This window comes from Harmonia axyridis, chromosome 2 (assembly GCF_914767665.1).
Source record: "Harmonia axyridis chromosome 2, icHarAxyr1.1, whole genome shotgun sequence".
In the NCBI taxonomy this organism is placed as follows: domain Eukaryota; kingdom Metazoa; phylum Arthropoda; class Insecta; order Coleoptera; family Coccinellidae; genus Harmonia; species Harmonia axyridis.
The window spans coordinates 39,017,816-39,035,122 of record NC_059502.1 but is presented as its reverse complement, the minus strand read 5'-3'; the positions used below and the strand labels follow the sequence as shown (position 1 = coordinate 39,035,122).

At 31.0% G+C, this 17,307-nt stretch overlaps 1 protein-coding gene across 2 annotated transcripts in view; it reads left to right on the top strand.

Annotated features, from left to right (window-relative positions):
• Positions 1 to 17,307, top strand: part of LOC123672384 (anaphase-promoting complex subunit 2) — a 58,039-nt gene that overhangs the window by 23,809 nt on the left and 16,923 nt on the right. Inside the window, exons 1-3 of one of the 2 annotated variants that reach the window (XM_045606485.1) lie at positions 1,475 to 1,576; positions 1,688 to 1,826; positions 2,351 to 2,513. In XM_045606485.1, the coding sequence (XP_045462441.1) occupies positions 1,701 to 1,826; positions 2,351 to 2,513 (289 nt within the window). In that variant the 5' untranslated portion in view covers positions 1,475 to 1,576; positions 1,688 to 1,700. Of the gene's footprint in view, positions 1 to 1,474; positions 1,577 to 1,687; positions 1,827 to 2,350; positions 2,514 to 17,307 lie in introns of those variants that run through there. The other variant, XM_045606484.1, reaches the window with a different exon arrangement.

Genomic DNA, 17,307 nt, shown 5'->3' with positions numbered 1-17,307 from the left:
CATATGTTCTAGATAGATATTGTGGAATATATTGAAGGTCTCATATATATCATTGTCATCATCGTAAAGTTTTGACCAGTCTTGTTCTTGTAGGGCTGATTTAAATTTTGTAATGTTCTTATTATTAAATTATCTTTTCCATGTGAATTGAGGTTTTTTTGTATTTCTGCAAAGGTGAGTTGCTGTGGTAGGTGGTCCGATATGTCAGTTTCCCAGACTTTTAATTGAACGGTATGTCAATATTTGTGAAAATACCATCTATGGTGGTTGAGCTATGTGATGTCATTCTTGTAGGTTTGAATACTGTCTGTTTGATACCGTAACAACTGAAGAGATTCTCTACTTCTATTTTTTTCTTTGGAGTTTTGTAACATATTGATGTTTAGGTCTCCAGTAATGATGTCATATTGGTTTTCCTTTTTCTTTAAAAGTTTATCTAGTTCTTCTAACATTGTTTCAGTGGTTCTGTTGTTATATATCACCATGCAAAGATGTTTTTTCCCATTCCCTTTGAATTCTACACCTGCAAATTCGCAGATTCCCTTCTTAGACATTTTGTAGTTATCTTTCTTTTCTGTAGCTTCCATATCATTCCTCACATAAATCACAACTCCCCCATGTTCTCTTTCATCTCTGCAGAAGTATGCTTTTATGGTGAAATTTTTTTATTCCGAAATTTTTATGTTGACTTTCTGATTTCCAGTGTTCGCTGATGCATGCTATTTTTATATGTTTATTTTCAATAATAACCTGCTCTAATAGGTTGACTGAATTGCCTAATAAACACACATTCTGATGGAAAATTGAACAATTTACTAGCTTATCATTTTTGTTTACGTTAAGTATATCAGCTTTTATGGTGCCCGGACTACATTGCTTTTGTTCTCTAAAAAATGTTGACCACGTTTTAAATCGAAGCGAGAGAATGCTATTCCGATAGGCCATAATTCATTTTCATAATTTTTTTCCAAAAGACTTGTTGGTACACCTACCATGTAGCTTTTGAATTTATCCTTCATTTTTTTTTCCAGCGTTTTGACATTAATAGTGTTACTGCTTATATTGGCTATTTCTGCTATGTAGTGCACTATGTCTTGTTTCCTCACTGATTCCTTGGCCTTTGAGATGAACAACCACAATTTTTTGTCGTCTTTATTGGGTTTGATTGACTGAAATGTATTGGTTTGTGCTTTGCTAGATATAGGTCCAGTTCCTACTCAATCATACTGAATTTTTTGATTTTGAAATTTTATTCCTCGGTTGTCAAATTGAATTTCATTTTTTGCATCATCTCATTTTTCTATGAATGTCTGAAATTTTTTTTTTAAAAATGCAACAAAATTTTTTTTTACATGTCTACAGCGAAAAAATATTTTATTTTTTCTATTTCTGTCAATTTGACATGTAATGTGATTTGATCACATATAAAACAATAAGGAGACTGTTATTTCATATGTGATCAAATCACATTACATGTCAAATTGACAGAAATAAAAGAAACTGAAATTTAAATTGAAGGAATAATTTGAATGTTGATTGAATAATTAACGTTGAATTTTGTTTCTTTGATTTTCAGGTATGTTATATAATTTATTGAATTGAATTTTCAATGATAAAATAAACTTTAATTTTTATTATTTATTCCAAATCTCTTTTCCATTTTTAACTAAATGTGTATTTTTTTTAGAAAACTTTCAGAAATGCATGTTCTGCAAAATATAATACATCCTTTTCTACTAGCAGATATGTCTGAATACATCGCTACACATATTAAAGCGATTTGTGAAGGAGATATCAGACAATCTTATCTTCAAACTTTGGAGACGGTATGTTGTTTAAAAGTATGAATCTCGGATCGGCAGACTAACGCACATAAATCTAAATCGCTGAAAAATGTTATCAATACCAAGATACATTATTTTGTGTGACTCATTCATTGATTAAAACTCATATTTAAATGCACTAAAGAACAAAACTTGACATATTTTTAGTAACACACCAAACATAATGCTTTTCGTTACTTTTTTGACTTATGTGCATTAGTCTCTCTGTTATTGAGATCGTTTATATTACTTATTCATTATTATTCAAGTAACCTGTTAGATAAGTCTTCTATAAAAAAATTGTTTGAAACATGACCATATGATCGAATTCCTAAATCTTTTTAAATTACTGATTATATCGGATTTTTACAGTTAGTAGTAGTTTTCAAAATCCCCAAAAAAGAGGTCGGGTATTAAGCTACTTCCAAAATTGAAATATTTCCATTGATACTTTTTTTAATTCTTTTCCAAAATCGTCAATCCTCCTGATAGATAAAAATGATTTGACTGAAATTTGTTTATTTCAGTGGCTTGAAGAAGTAGTTTTCAAGTGGTTGGACAAAATTTACATCCTAAATGAAGATTTCCCAGAGCATAAAATTCTTGACGACCTCAAAAACCATTTGAAGTATGGTCTCAAATATTTATATACTAAACAAAGAATTGATCAACTTTTCAAAATTATTATTGGTGAGTAAAATTCTCTTGAAATAGTGGCAGAAATACATAACAATGATTAAGAAAAATTTACGTAAATATGGTTGTGATAGAGCTTATAATCAGGGCCGGCTTTAGGGGTGAAACAGCGAAGCGACTGTTTCAGGCGCCTCTCTTCGAGGGGCGGCGCGGCAATTGTTTACACATTCAACATATATGGAAAATTCCTACGATTTTGCATTCGAAACTAGTCGAACTGTTAAATGCTAAATATTTTCACATGTTTTTAATTCCATTTAGTTTTCTAAGCTTTACATGCCCTACCGCCCTTTGTATCTTGTATTGTGATAAGCCGTGCCTTGTGAATGAGAAAATCATATATACTAGGGGAATAAATTAAAGGATCAAAATAAAATTCGAAATTTTAAGCGTTTTTTCAAATGACTGTATTTTCCACAACAATGGTCTTATCTCAATTTGAGAAGAAGCTTTTTGAAGCTTAAAGTTTATAGATCTCATGATGACAAAATTTTTCAAGCAACGTGTATCTCTCAACCCTTATGAATACAGTGTCTAAAATTTCTGCAAAATTTTTTCAGTTTTTATTTTTGGCCTACAGACTTGGAAATTTTTTTTCCAACTCAACCACTATATGGATGAGATAACTTGTTCATTCAGCTTCAATATCCTTTTTTCAAAATTTCGATACGAGCATGTCTCTCTGAAATATCGAACTTTGAATTGAAAAGGAACTTTTTGTCTTTAACCATTAATATCTCACCAATCAATGTTTGCACAGAAAATTTAGGAGATGTTTTGGAATCTTGAATGAATTCTCTACTAGAAGTAGCTATAGTATTTTCGGAAAAAAATTTTCTTCGTTCTCAACATTAATTTGAAAAGTTGATAAAAAAAGGCTTCTGGAGGCTTTTTGGATAACCAAGCGCTGAATTGAAAATATCAAAAAAACCATCAATGTTGAGTGTGCGTTTTACAGTTCAATATCACCACAAAAATCCCAGAGAATTTCAATTCAATCCATGGAGCGGTTTTTTTTTTTGTTTCATTCGATTGAATTTTTAAAAAATGAAAGAACCACGCATTATAACCATGTTAGGAAATCAAAAAAAAATTTCAAATTTTGGAAATTCGTTTTGAGATGAAAAGTTGAGATATGCAATTTCTGAAAAGCGAGTAGATCGATTTCAAAATTCCCTTGGGTATATCAACTTTATTTCGAATTTAATTTGATTTCTATTTTCAAGATCTTGGAATGAAATTACGGTATCGCATTAGAAATGAAAATGACATGTTAAATTGATTTATTTGGAGTCAATAAAAAAAAATTGAAAAAGAAAAAAAAAATTTTTTTTAATTTTCAAAAAATTCATTCCATAAATTCTGTTATTGTTCTGTTTTGTTATTGATAAAAATGCAGATGAAAAAACTTAAAAATTTAATTTCTTCATTTTGTTGTAGATTATGAACATTTGAATCGAAAATCGTGATCCTTTAATTTTTTGAAAATTCGATCGAATGAAACAAATATACCGCTCCGTGGATTGAATTGAAATTCTCTGGGATTTTTGTGGTGATATTGAACTGTAAAACGCACACTCAACATTGATGGTTTTTCTGATATTTTCAATTCAGCGCTTGATTATCCAAAAAGCCTCCAAAAGCCCTTTTTTATCAACTTTTCAAATTAATGTAGAAAACGAATTTTTTCCGAAAATACCATAGCTACTTCTTGTAGAGAATTCATGAACCGGTACACGTTGCTTGAAAAATTTTTTCATCATGAGATCTCTAAACTATAAACTTCAAGCTTCAAAAAGCTTTTTTTCAAATTGAGATACGACCATTGTTATCGAAAATACAGCCATTTGAAAAACCGCTAAAAATTTCGGATTTTAGTTTGATCCTTTAATTTATTCCACTAGTATATTACTCACGCACTGGTCATCGGCGTCGAAAAAATCCAGGAATAAATCAAGATACCTATAGTGTAAGTAGCTGTTATATTCAATTAAAAAACCTTTAAAAAAACCCCGGTACAATATTATACAGGGTGTAATGTGAAAAGTGTACGATATTTTACAGGACGATTCCTCAGTTATTTATAAGGTGAAAAGTTCATACACTGAGAGAAGTGTTCATTTGATATTATCGAAAATGCATTATAGTTAATAAATCATTTATTGGATATATGGACAAACAAATATTAGTTTCATGGAAATAAATAATTTATTTGAAATCCCACCAATAATCATCATTTATTATTACACTTCATTTATTTACGCATAACTTTTATTAATAATGCTGAAGAAATATCCATTTGAAGGAAATAAATATAGTTGAGGTTAATATATCATTGAGTAATAATTAATAAACCTTATTTATAATAATGTAATATGTATCCATGCTGAATATCAATAATATTTCAATTCAGTAATGGTTAACATATTTCTTAGATAATTATTTTGGTTGTTTCTATTATCCGATTGTTAGGGTCTGAGAAGAACCGTTTGCCAATCTAGGTAATTTTTTCGAGTTCATATTGAGGGTATCCGGGTTTGCACCCTAATCATTTTGATTGTATCTGTTTACTCTAACCACTGTTCTGCCAACATCACTAATAACTAAGCAGGTACAAACGATCTAAACCCGAAATTCAGTACAGATGTGCTGATCGGCGTTCAATAAGCCCATAGTAACACAGATTTTATGTTTGAAAAGAAATTCAAATCAAAGGACAGATTCTTCAAGGAGATGCGCTTCTCTCCAAATAAGTGCTTTATCAATAAAAAAATATGGATTTTTCTCAGTGTATAAGCATGGGTCCGCAAGGCCTTTATTTTTGAAATAGAGGGTGTTGAAAATTTACTTTCATTTTGGTTTTCCGTAAATGATTTTCAAAGTAATGTTGATATTTGGACGAAAATTGGTATTTGGGAATCTCTCAATATAGAAAATTCAAATTTGATCTTAGTTTGGCCCTTAATTGTAGGGGCCGTCACCTATAGGCCTTTGTCTCCTTTGGGAAATCACAACTTTGTCGTGCATGTATGTATCACATTTTCTAGAAAAAAAATCGATTTTTTCATAATATTTACGTGAAAAAGGTATGCTTGTCAAAAGTCGCTACAAGTAGCCGTTTTCGAGATATTTTGATTTAAATTTATCGATACATCCAATCTTGTCATTAATTCGCGAACTTTTTGAAAATAAAAGCATCAATTAGTTCATTCCAATGTTTTTTTTTTGTGCAGTCATGTCAAAGATAATATTTTTACCATTGTTATTATTATTGTTATGGTAATTATTCGTTAAAAAATAAAAATGAAATAAAGGTAAATTTTTAATACCCTGTATTTCAAAAATGAAGACCTTACGGATCCATGCTTTTATGGAATTTCACCTTATAAATGACTGAGGAATCGTCCTGTAAAATATCGGACACTTATTGCATAATACCCTGTACATTAAAATATTTCAATGTTCTTTATTCACTAGAATTTAATTTTTTTGAGCACGATTACAAGATTCTTCATCGGAAGTAGAAAGTTCTGTACTATCATCGGAGCAGGTGATGTTTTTTGGTGTGTAGGGGGGGGGCGTTTTATGAAGGAGGTCATGTTGTTATTGTTACTGATCAGCAGGGGCGCCAAAAGATTAAATTATGCAATAAAGCAAAATAAAGTTCGTCGACAAGTATTCATTGATGATCTTGAAGACATTTTAGTCTTAGCTAAGAGTGCTGTTACTGATAAAGATTGTCACGGTAAGATTTCAGTTGAGATACGAGAAGATAGATTTAATTTATGATAAAATTCAGAATTTAAATAACGCTGTTATCGTACTTTTCGCAACTTCTGAAAATCCAGTTAACGATGCTGAGAGTCTTGTAAGAACTTATGGATTTCCTTTGACCGCTCAAAATCATGAAAATGCTTTTCGAACTTTAACTAACAGGTATCCAAATGAACGACTTTTGGCTAATACTTCTTGGAAGGAAATTTATAATCTTTCTAAACTACAAAGTGAGTCAGCATCAGGACTTAGTCGGACTCTAGAAGTATTTTCAGAAAATTTGTCCATATTGAAAAATTTAGGGGTTCCTACTGATCAGTGAGATTTTATTTCATTTCATCTCCTCATTCAAAAATTGGACAAAGCCACAATCAAGCGATATGAATTACAGGAGTGTTCAACGGACATTCCATCATTCGTTAGTTTGCAAACTTTCCTTACAAATCAATGTACAGCTTTGGAATCTGTAGCTCTTTTTGTTCCATCGAAAAAAATCACCAATTCTCAAAAATCAAAATTTAACAATGTTTCAATGTATAAGCGTAATAGGGATGTTGCCTATATTTTGAAATTGCTTTTAATTTGTAGATAGACCCTATAAATACACGAAATAATATTTTTATGGAAAAATATAGAAAGTACCAATAAAAAATACGTAAATAAAAAAAGTTTTCAAAATTCCCGCTGAAGCGCTCCATTCTGTCTCGGTATTATGGTGACATCACTGCATAAAAGAGTCACCACCATAGACAAATCAACTAGTGTATATATGATCACCACGTGCTAACGGTCTGTCAAACTGAACTAATAACAGCTATTAAATAGGGATGGGCAAGGGACAGAAAACTATCGATATTTATTGTATCGATATTTTCTGACACTATCGAAATATGTTAGGGGAAAAATATCGATATTTCGATATATCGATATTTATTGCCCATCCCTACTATTAAATCAACTGCGTTCGGTATATGCCCACCGGTGCGGAGCGTGCGGTGTAAGGTGTAAACGGTTGATAGGTCACGTGACCACGGAGCAATAGCTGCGTACTTGATTTGACGATAACGGAACTGATATCGAAGAATTTTTGAATGTGTTTTGTGAAGAGAAAAAAGCAATTTCGTCGATTGAAATTATTGGAGACTGCCAGACTATATCTAATTTGTCTCCTCGTGATATCAGGATGTATTCTACATAATGTGTTCATCTTGAAAAAGTTGAAAGGAGATAATCCTGAGGATATTGTTGATGAACCACTTAAAGTTGAAGGAAATTTTGTAGACATCGAAAATATGTATCATCAATCAGGGAACCAATTAGAAGAGAGTAAGAGCCCGTTCACATGACGAGCGGTCTACGCGCGGTTTGACAACGCGCGTTTACAAGTACATGAATTTTCTTCGAAGCGTACACATGCCTCCGCGCGTTTTTATGGACCGCGCGTAGAGCGCTGTTCTAGAGCTTGCCCGTAGTAACCGCGCGTTGGCTCGCGGTTTGAGATCATAGGTTTCTAATTATTATATTAACCGCCCCTTCGAAATATTCTGCCTGACTATATGGCTCTAAAATTACTAATAAATTTTTGATTCTATTCCTGAATGATTTGTAATCTGCTATACACTTAATTTGATTAGGCAACTTATTGAAAGCTCTTATACTCATGTAAGATGGAAATTTCTCTGTTAATGTTAACCTATGTGCAGGAAAGTTTAGGTCTAAAGATCTTGTGTTATATATATTTAAATTCTCTTCTGTAAAATTGTTCTTATTTTTGTGCAGAAACAACAAACATTCGAACAAATAGAGACCAAAGACTGTGAAAATATTCTTACTCCTAAATTTTCCCCTACAAGATTCCCTAAAATTTAACTTAAAAACTATGCGGAAAGCCCTCTTTTGTATCAAAAATATTTTATTTAAATTTTCCCAAAATATTATTCCATAATTGAAATTTGCTTCAAAATTCCCAAAATAAATTATTTTTCTTTCATTCAAGTATCTAGTGATGGATCTCAATGCAAAACATATTTTACTTAATTTGATTGACAGGAACTCAGTGTGTTGACGCCAATTAAGAAATTGGTCAATGTGTACTTCCAGAAATTTTACACAATCTGATAGCTGAAAACTGTACCCTGGCCAACTTCCTGATCTGCTTGTATCAAATAGAAAAGCTTTTGATTTTCTTTCATTCAATATTAATTTATTTTGGTCAAACCATGCTTTTGACTTACGAAATAATTGACCAGCTTTCCTTATTAGTTCTTCGAAATTTACATCACTTACTAATAAACTGGTATCATCAACATAATAAACAACAAATTCTTGATTTTTTAAACAATAATACTCCTAGTTCATTAAGATATATTAAGAACAAAATACCTCCGAGTGTACTTTCTTGGTCAATTCCTGTGGCGCGAGTTAATATTTTAGACTTGGCAGTTACATTATTTTGAGTGATAGTTACTCTCTGTTTCCTGTTTGTTACAAATGATTTCAACCATATGTTTGCATTTCCTCTTACACCATAATATTCAAGTTTTTGTAAGAGATATATTGTATCTATTGAATCATATGCTTTGGACAAATCTAAAAATTTACCCAATGCCATTTTATTAGTTGTTGTATTATGTATTGCACGAACCAAAAAATTGCTGTTCGAGTTGAGCGTCCTTGAAGGTAACCATGTTGGGCGTCAGTAAATAGTTCATTCTCAACAAAAAATTCATCAGCCTCGATGACATCAGCATTTCAAAAATTCTTGAAAATCCTGGTAATAAACTTATGGGTCTGTAGTTAATATCTTCTGGTTTTCCTTCCTTAAATAATGGTTTTATCGTTGCGAGTTTCAGTGATTCGGGAAAGATGCCATATTTGAAGGAGTTGTTGACGATGACAGACATTATTTCACTGACAGCTGGTAATGCTAACTTAATTATAATTATGGGAATTTCGTCTTCTCCCCTGCTAAATTTGTTTTTTATTGACTTGCCTAGGTCTTCAATTTCTGTAGATGTTGTAGGTTTTAGATAAAAGGATTTATTAACGGTTTCCATGCGTGAAAAATCTGTAGATGTTATGGGTAAATTATTCATTAGGGTGGTGACTATGTTGTTGAAATGCTCATTAAATTTATCACTAACCTCCTCTGGTGTTCCTTCTACTTGACAATCCTTCACTTCTCTAAAGCAACCTGTGATTTCCTTACATATTTGCCACATAGTTTTACTTTTGTTGAATATATTTCCAAACATAGATATGAAAGTATCCCACTGCTGGTTTACATTGTTTTCATCAATCTCTTTCACAGGATTCCAATCCTGATTGAATAATTTTTTCAGAAATTCTTCCTTCTCTTTTTGTTCAAAAAATCATCGATTAGAGATATTATTATTTCTATTGCTATCTAGGTGGAAGGTTAATTTTTGTGCTTGGTGATCTGATAAATGTAAATCGAAGACAAGACTTTCCCATTTTATAATGTTTGTAAAGATGTTATCTATTGAAGAGCTTGATCTATTTGTAATTCTTGTAGGTTCATTAACAGTTGGATTGAGGTTGAATGATTCCATAAGGTTCATAAATTCCGATCTATCTTTGTTCGTTTGCAACAGTTCTATAATAAAATCACCCACAATAATGATAAGCTTATTTTCTTGATGAATTTTGTCCAGAATGTTTTCCAATTTGTAGAAGAAAGTTTTCATATCCCCATTAGGTGGCCTATATATTGTGAGAACTATCACACTTGTGTTCTTTCCATAAAATTCCATTGCTGCACATTCAATATCCCCACATTGCGAGAATTTTTGAAGTTCTTTTCTTGTTTTTCCTTTAATTGATTTATGTAGATAAACTGCTGACCCTCCATGGCTACCCTCTGTTCTGCAGAAACTTCCTATGATATTGAAATCTTTTATCGGTAAAATAATAAGTTGTTCTTTAGATTTCCAATGTTCAGTTAAACATTATATCATGCAATCCTTATGATTCTGAAGCCCATATTCTAATTTATTGATGGTATTACCGATAGATTGGACATTTTGATGGATTAAACTCATTTTTGAAATTATTGGTTTAATTATTACTTCATATTTATGTGGTCTCTTGCAGTCGTCATTTATTGAACTTAAACATGCCCTCCATTATTTCTTTTATATATATCCAAATTGAATCATCTGATTCCTACATTAGGTGGCCAGAATGATGGTTCGTATAAATTATCTTTTCTGGTTAATGGTGCTGTAACACAGAAACTTTTCAGTTGGTTTGGTTTTGTTTGTATCTCAGTAACTGTTATTTTTTCATTTTCGAATCCCCTTTGGGTTTTTATGTAACTTTCAATCATGTCAGTAGTTACATGATTGTAAACTCTGTATACAGGGTGTTTCCTAAACATGCGGCAAAAATTCAGGGGGTTGTTCCTTGGACTATTCTAAGAATATTTTGTCCTTTGATGATTTTTGAAAAACCTATTTGTTTCGAAGATATAGGGGAAACAAAATTTCAGATAATAACATTTTATTATGAAAAATTACATGAAAATTCAACTCAACCTACAAAAACTGTTGAAAATGACCACCTCTAGCCAGCATACAAGCATCCAATCTTCTCCTCATTGACTGCCGAACCCTTTCAAAAACAAATAATAATAATAATACATCACAAAACGAATTCAAATGAAAACCGTGTTTAATCTGTATTCCTTTACCATCTGCACTTATCAATTTTTAGTCAAAAAACTGGCCGTTTTTAGTAATTGGAATGTTGTTAAACAAATTTAAAAATAAATTGTACCTACTTAGTAAACACAGTGCGGTACGCATTTTTATTTAAACTATTATTAATTTTAAAAATATGAAAAATGTTGTTCGCCCTGTATCTTCGAAACAAAGAGGTTTTTCAAAAATCATCCAAGGACAAAACATGCTTAAAATAGTCCAAGGAACAACCCCCTGAATTTTTGCCGCATGTTTAGGAAACACCCTGTATATTGAGCCATACTTTCCTCTCCGCTCCTGAAAACCCTGTTTTTATTACTTATTCTGACACAGTTGCAGTGCCCAGTCTTTTATGACATTTTTTTCTTCGTACTTGTATGAAATCATCTCCTTTTTCTGCCTTGTTGTTATCATCCTTAATCTCTACATCCATAGGTACATCTTGTCTATGCGTAGGGTTGCGAGTTGTTTGTTTATTCGCAAGTTGGGTTCGCTGGTCAACGCTTAGGTTATGTTTGTTAGATCTCTCGCTACTTCTGCCAGATGTTTGGACTACAATTTTTGGAACTATTTTATTATTTATATCATTTTGACATTCACTATTCACAATGTTTGCATATTCTGATATATTTTTTGTTTCACGTTTTTTATTTATGGAGTTCAATTGTAATGATAATAACCTATTATTTTCTTTTGAAAGTGAATTGTTTTCTTTTAATACTTCGTTCTCCTGGCATTCATCAAGTAACTTACTTTTCTTTTGAAAGTGAATTGTTTTCTTTTTATACTTCGTTCTTTTCCTGGCATTCAGCAAGTAACTTACATATTCAATTTTGAGTTCCAATATTTCTTCTATATTCATTTTCTTCTGTTTGTCAGGAATCTTATCGCAGCATTCTATATGACGTTTACTTAGAACTTCAATATTTTTTTTTTCACGCAGGAACCGTGAAAAATACCTTCACAATTTATACATACTTGTATAGTGCACGTTTTTTTTAACACAACATTTATAATAATTTTCTATTAAACTATTACTTTTGTTGCTTTTAATACTCTCGTTTTTACTATGCTCATCGTCACTTGACGCCATCTTGACTATCTTCAGATAGTCAGAGCTTTTAATGATAAAGTATATCCATATTTGATCAATTAACCATTTTCATGCATTTCTTTCAATGCACCAAATGCAGCTACTCTCATTCTGTTGCTAAAGAAGTCTGAGAAATCAAAAATTTGATCACGTTTATTATTGATTGTTTCTACATTTTTCAGAGTATGTACTGAGTCAATTACATAAAACAATGTTCTGCTTGTGTCTACAGGATTGGCATATGCAATCATTATTTGTGGTGGGTAGACAAAAAAAGACATCGCTTTTTTGTTAAGTGAATTGTTATCTTTTACCACAAAAATAACTTTAAACTCAATTTTCTCTAGTCCCACAATCACTTTTTTAAAGATCGTATACAGATCCTCACCTTTAATTCTATGAACAGGCAAGATATGAGCCGAATCAGTGTATTTTGAACGAACACTGTTCAACATGAAAGTATGAGCACTTGTTGCACGTTCTGTAGAATTGTTCGAGCACCCATCAATATTTCCTCCCTTATAGTCCAAATTAGGGTTTATATGTATTTCATCTACCATTAATGAAACAATTTTGTCATCACTATTTAATAAATAAAACTTGTTCTTTATGTATTGTAAGAAATGTTCATCACTTTGTTCATATCTTGGATCTTGGATTATGTCTGTAAAACGCACTGGAAACATTGAGTCCACATCATCACATTCCAATTTTTTGGCCTTAATATCATTAAATAGTACATTAACGTTGAAGTCTTCAGACACATACACTTTTATTTTCACAAATGGAATTTCTGATGACTCGCCCAATTTAAAAAATACAGGTTTTTTTCTCCTTTAGCTTTTATCCAACCTTTCGGAGCAGACACTTTTGTAAAAGCCTCATCTAAAGTTGCAAATGACACGGCTGAATTATATGATGAACATGATTGGATACTATCAGCAATGGCTTTTACGAGATCTCGATTTTCTGCTTTAGATCGCTTGGATTAAGGGGAAGCTCTAATATGAACATCTGGTCTGCTTAAGTAGGCCGGACAACCTGGCAATTTTGTTGATATCGCTCCTAAAAAACGGTAAAAGATAAATGGAAGGCCACCTGATTAATAAAATGTTATGTTAAGTTGCACATTTCTACCAGTTTAAACTCTCATATCCAAAGTCTATCCAAGTAAAAAAACAACAGATTCATAATGTGAAATAGTAATAAGTGTAAAAAAAATACTAACCTTTTTTTAATCTAGGAAACTTTAATTTGATTTCGACTTTTTGACCTGTGACTATATATATACAGGGTGAGTCTTTGACTTGTACATATATTTTAACCGTAGATTCTTGAGGTCAAAAGAAACACTTTTTTCATTTACCATTTTTTCCGATTCGGCTCGGTTGAAAAGATATGGCCATTTTAAGTTTTCATAATGAGCTATGCCGATCCTGGAAATCAGCCCACTGAAGTTTTCCCAAGCATAAATTTATACCATTTGAACTTTGGAAATGGGTTACTATATTAGCAAAACAAGCATAAACTCACTTTTTCCATTCCCTTTGGTGACCGAAGTATTATTTTCAATATAATAAATGAGTTATAGCAATTTCATGGGAGATAAATATGTTGATTATTTTTCTCTTGATTTCTATTTTATATTCGATAATAATAAAAAATTCAGCTTGCAACCACCCATATTAAATCTGATATTCATATCCAATCATTTATTTTCGCTTTTTCACTATGTTTCGTACTAGAGTTACCAATTCATATAACCTTCCATTTTCATAAAGGTAAATAAACATAAATGATAATCATCTGTGGACTTCCCACGTTGCCAAGTTTACAATCACAAAACACTATAATGACAAAAAACCTACAGAATAAGCTAAATCTATGTACCTATGAATACTAATCATCTCGCATCTGTAGGTAATGCATAGACCTAATATATATATAATATAATAATATAATAATATTAGATATTAGGTCTATGAGGTAATGTTATGTTTAAAGGTTATGTTATGTTTTGTCAATAAAATTCAAGAAACCCAACAAACGGTTGAAGTTTTGTACATTACTAGAAATTTGGGCTAATTGAGTATATTTTGTTACCTAGAGGTCAGCAAAAAAGTGGTATTCAAACCAGTGTTCAATTTGAATTCTTATTATCATGGAATCGGTGAGAAAAGTTTTGAATTTTTAAGGTAGCAAGAAGTGTAAGAACGCTTGCATTTTGGATTGAATGAACCCAGAATACTTTATCTAAGTACCTACACAATAACTTAGCTCGAAAATGAAAAGGCAGTTTCATGAATGGATTTATGTGGAAGATGGAATCACCTCTGTATCACACAGAGGTAATTTTGTGATGGAAAAATTCCGATTTTATCTTGTTGAAAATAACAGTAGTATGAGGAGGAATAAATAATTTCCAGAAGGAATTGAATTTTTTTCATTTTTCATCCTAGAAGCTTATAAGTTCCATGAATCTTCAATATTCCATTATTGATCTTGATTTTTGTATTAAAAATGAAATGGTGGTATTCAATATAAATACCCACTATTGAATATTCTGCTTCTTTCAACTCACTGAAGTTTTTTATTTATTTTCACGTTAAAACAATTTTGATCCTCTTAAAAGTATGTCAATCAAATGTTCAAGGATGAAATTATCGAATAGCAAATGGATAGAAGTATTCAATCACGTAAAAATGAAATTTTAGGATGTATTGTTATGTATCGATGAAAGCTCAGAAGACTGGAAGAAGATTATAGTAATGTTTGGTAGCAGCAGTTTTTAATGGGATTTCAGATCTAGATTGGTGTTATTTTATAAGGAGCCTAGTTTGTGAAAATTCATTTGAAAATGAGTTTCGATCAGAATAATTCAAAATAGAATATTAACTTTAATGAAATATCATCATATTATAGGGCTGTGCCAAAGCTCAGTAATTTGTTATCATGAAAATATTTGAAATCCTTTTCTTCTTAGTGTTCACAATGCCAATATTCTGTCTGAAAATTTGATACCCAATAGGTAACTCCAAAAAATGCTCTCGAGTACTTTCGATAATAAAGAAGCAATTAGTCTTTCCCTAATATTATCAATGTTATAATCAACATCTTCGAAAATTTTATTTTCCTGAAGATGGTAAAATGGTATTCGGCTAGAAAAAAGGAAGTACAACGTACAAGTAAATTTACTTGTTTGTTATCAAACAGATAAACTGAAAATATTATGAAACTTTCCAACAATTATGTAATCTTTTTTTTTTGTTTTCACATATCAACTACATGTAAAATAAATTTTGAATTCTTGTAAGGTATACCTTTTTTTCAAAAGTACTCAATAAACTGAAGCTTTTGATAAACTTATCGAAAGATTAACAGTGACTTGAAATCATGTATTATTGCCAAATCCACTTTTTTACTATAAATCCAGTATTCAAATCAAAATAGAAAAATATTCCTCACAGTAGGTATACAACATTCAAAGCAATTTGAAATAAAGATTTTTCATTACTGAAACAAAAAAATGCATATCAAAAAACAGGAATTGAAGTACAAACTACCATAATAATTAATTGTCTTTATTTTCATTTAATTTATAAACAACCAGGTTTAACATTTTTTAATCTTATACTTCTTACATAGATTCATTTAGCCTCAGATGGATTGTGCGAAATAAAAAACTTTCAATATTTAGGCATTAATTATTAAATTAGGCCTGCCATTATTCGAATTAATTCTCACTGATTCCTGATCTCAGATGTATTCATTATATTATTATAATATCTATAAACCAAGGACAGTAACTACAAACTATGTATATGCCTTAAAATATCAATAGCTATTGATTCTGAAACATATGGATTGGATCAGTACATGTACTAGACAATAGGATAGGGATAGGATCTGAGATAATGGTGAAATCAGTGACTTTGAAATTATTTTTCAGTACATCGATGAGTATGAAGTTTGAATAAATATTCATTACAGAACTAGTGCTTCACTTATTCAAGTAGTTGAATTTATCGACAGAATCATTGTATTGTAGATTTTTGGTTATTTCAATCAATCAATTTACTTTTCCATTCATTAAATGGAAATCATGAACACCCCACAGCAAACTGTTTCCGGTTGGATTTAATTTGAAGGGGTTCAAGATTCATTTTAAACTGAAATCTGAAACTTCTCTGTATCTAGTGGGCAATCATCTTCACGAAATAAATCACGAAGGAAAATCGTCGTCCAATTAAATTCATTATGGTGTTTTTCTGAATGATTCGATGAATTATTAGGAGATCTGAAAAAATACAATAATTATTCAATATATTATTTATATTACATAACTTAGTAACTTACTTACGCCGAACTATGTTGTTTCTTATTAAAACATAAAATATTTTCGAATCAAATATCGAATTCTTCCATTTGTTTGCCAAACATAACCACAATTCTTCGAGATTTCTCAAATTTTCAGTTTGGCCATGCGCATAGAGTAATAAACTCTGAGGCCATGCGCAATAGTTCAAATCGTTCATAACATATGGTAATCTAGCCTATTATGACTTATTTTATTATACAAAATTCGATTTAACATTTCGGATGATATTAATTATTACATTTGATGAAATTCATAATAAAATAAATTTATTAATTCATAAATTTGATGGTTTGTTTAAAAAATTATTCGAGATTCTTCTATGTTGATCGGTCATGCGCATAGAATGATCCGAAAACAATTGAAATTCGAATTTATGGTATCATGATTTCTGTTGCTTTGTTTAATGTAAACGATAAGTATTAAGTGTATTTAGTTTGTTAAGTGTTACCTAAGTGCGTTTAACTTATTAAGTGTGTTTAGTTTGTTTAGTGTAAGGTGTTTGTTTAGTGTAAAGTGTTTGTTTGTGAAGTTCTTTAAGTGTGTTAGTGGATATTAGCAGAATGTATTCTAACCAGGAGATGGTAGATATGTTGGAATGCTATTTCACAAATGGAAAAATAGCGAGAAGACCTAAAGAAGCTTATGGAAGGCTGTTTCCAAATAGGAGACAGCCAAATGAGAGAACTTTCGTAAGGATTGTTCAAAGATTGCGTGATCATGGAATTGAATTTTCTCAATGGGTGAGCTTATTCAAATCACTTTATTTTCAAACTAAGTCGGCTGGTTTCCTCACTTGTCAATGCAAATTCAGTGTTTCAATCC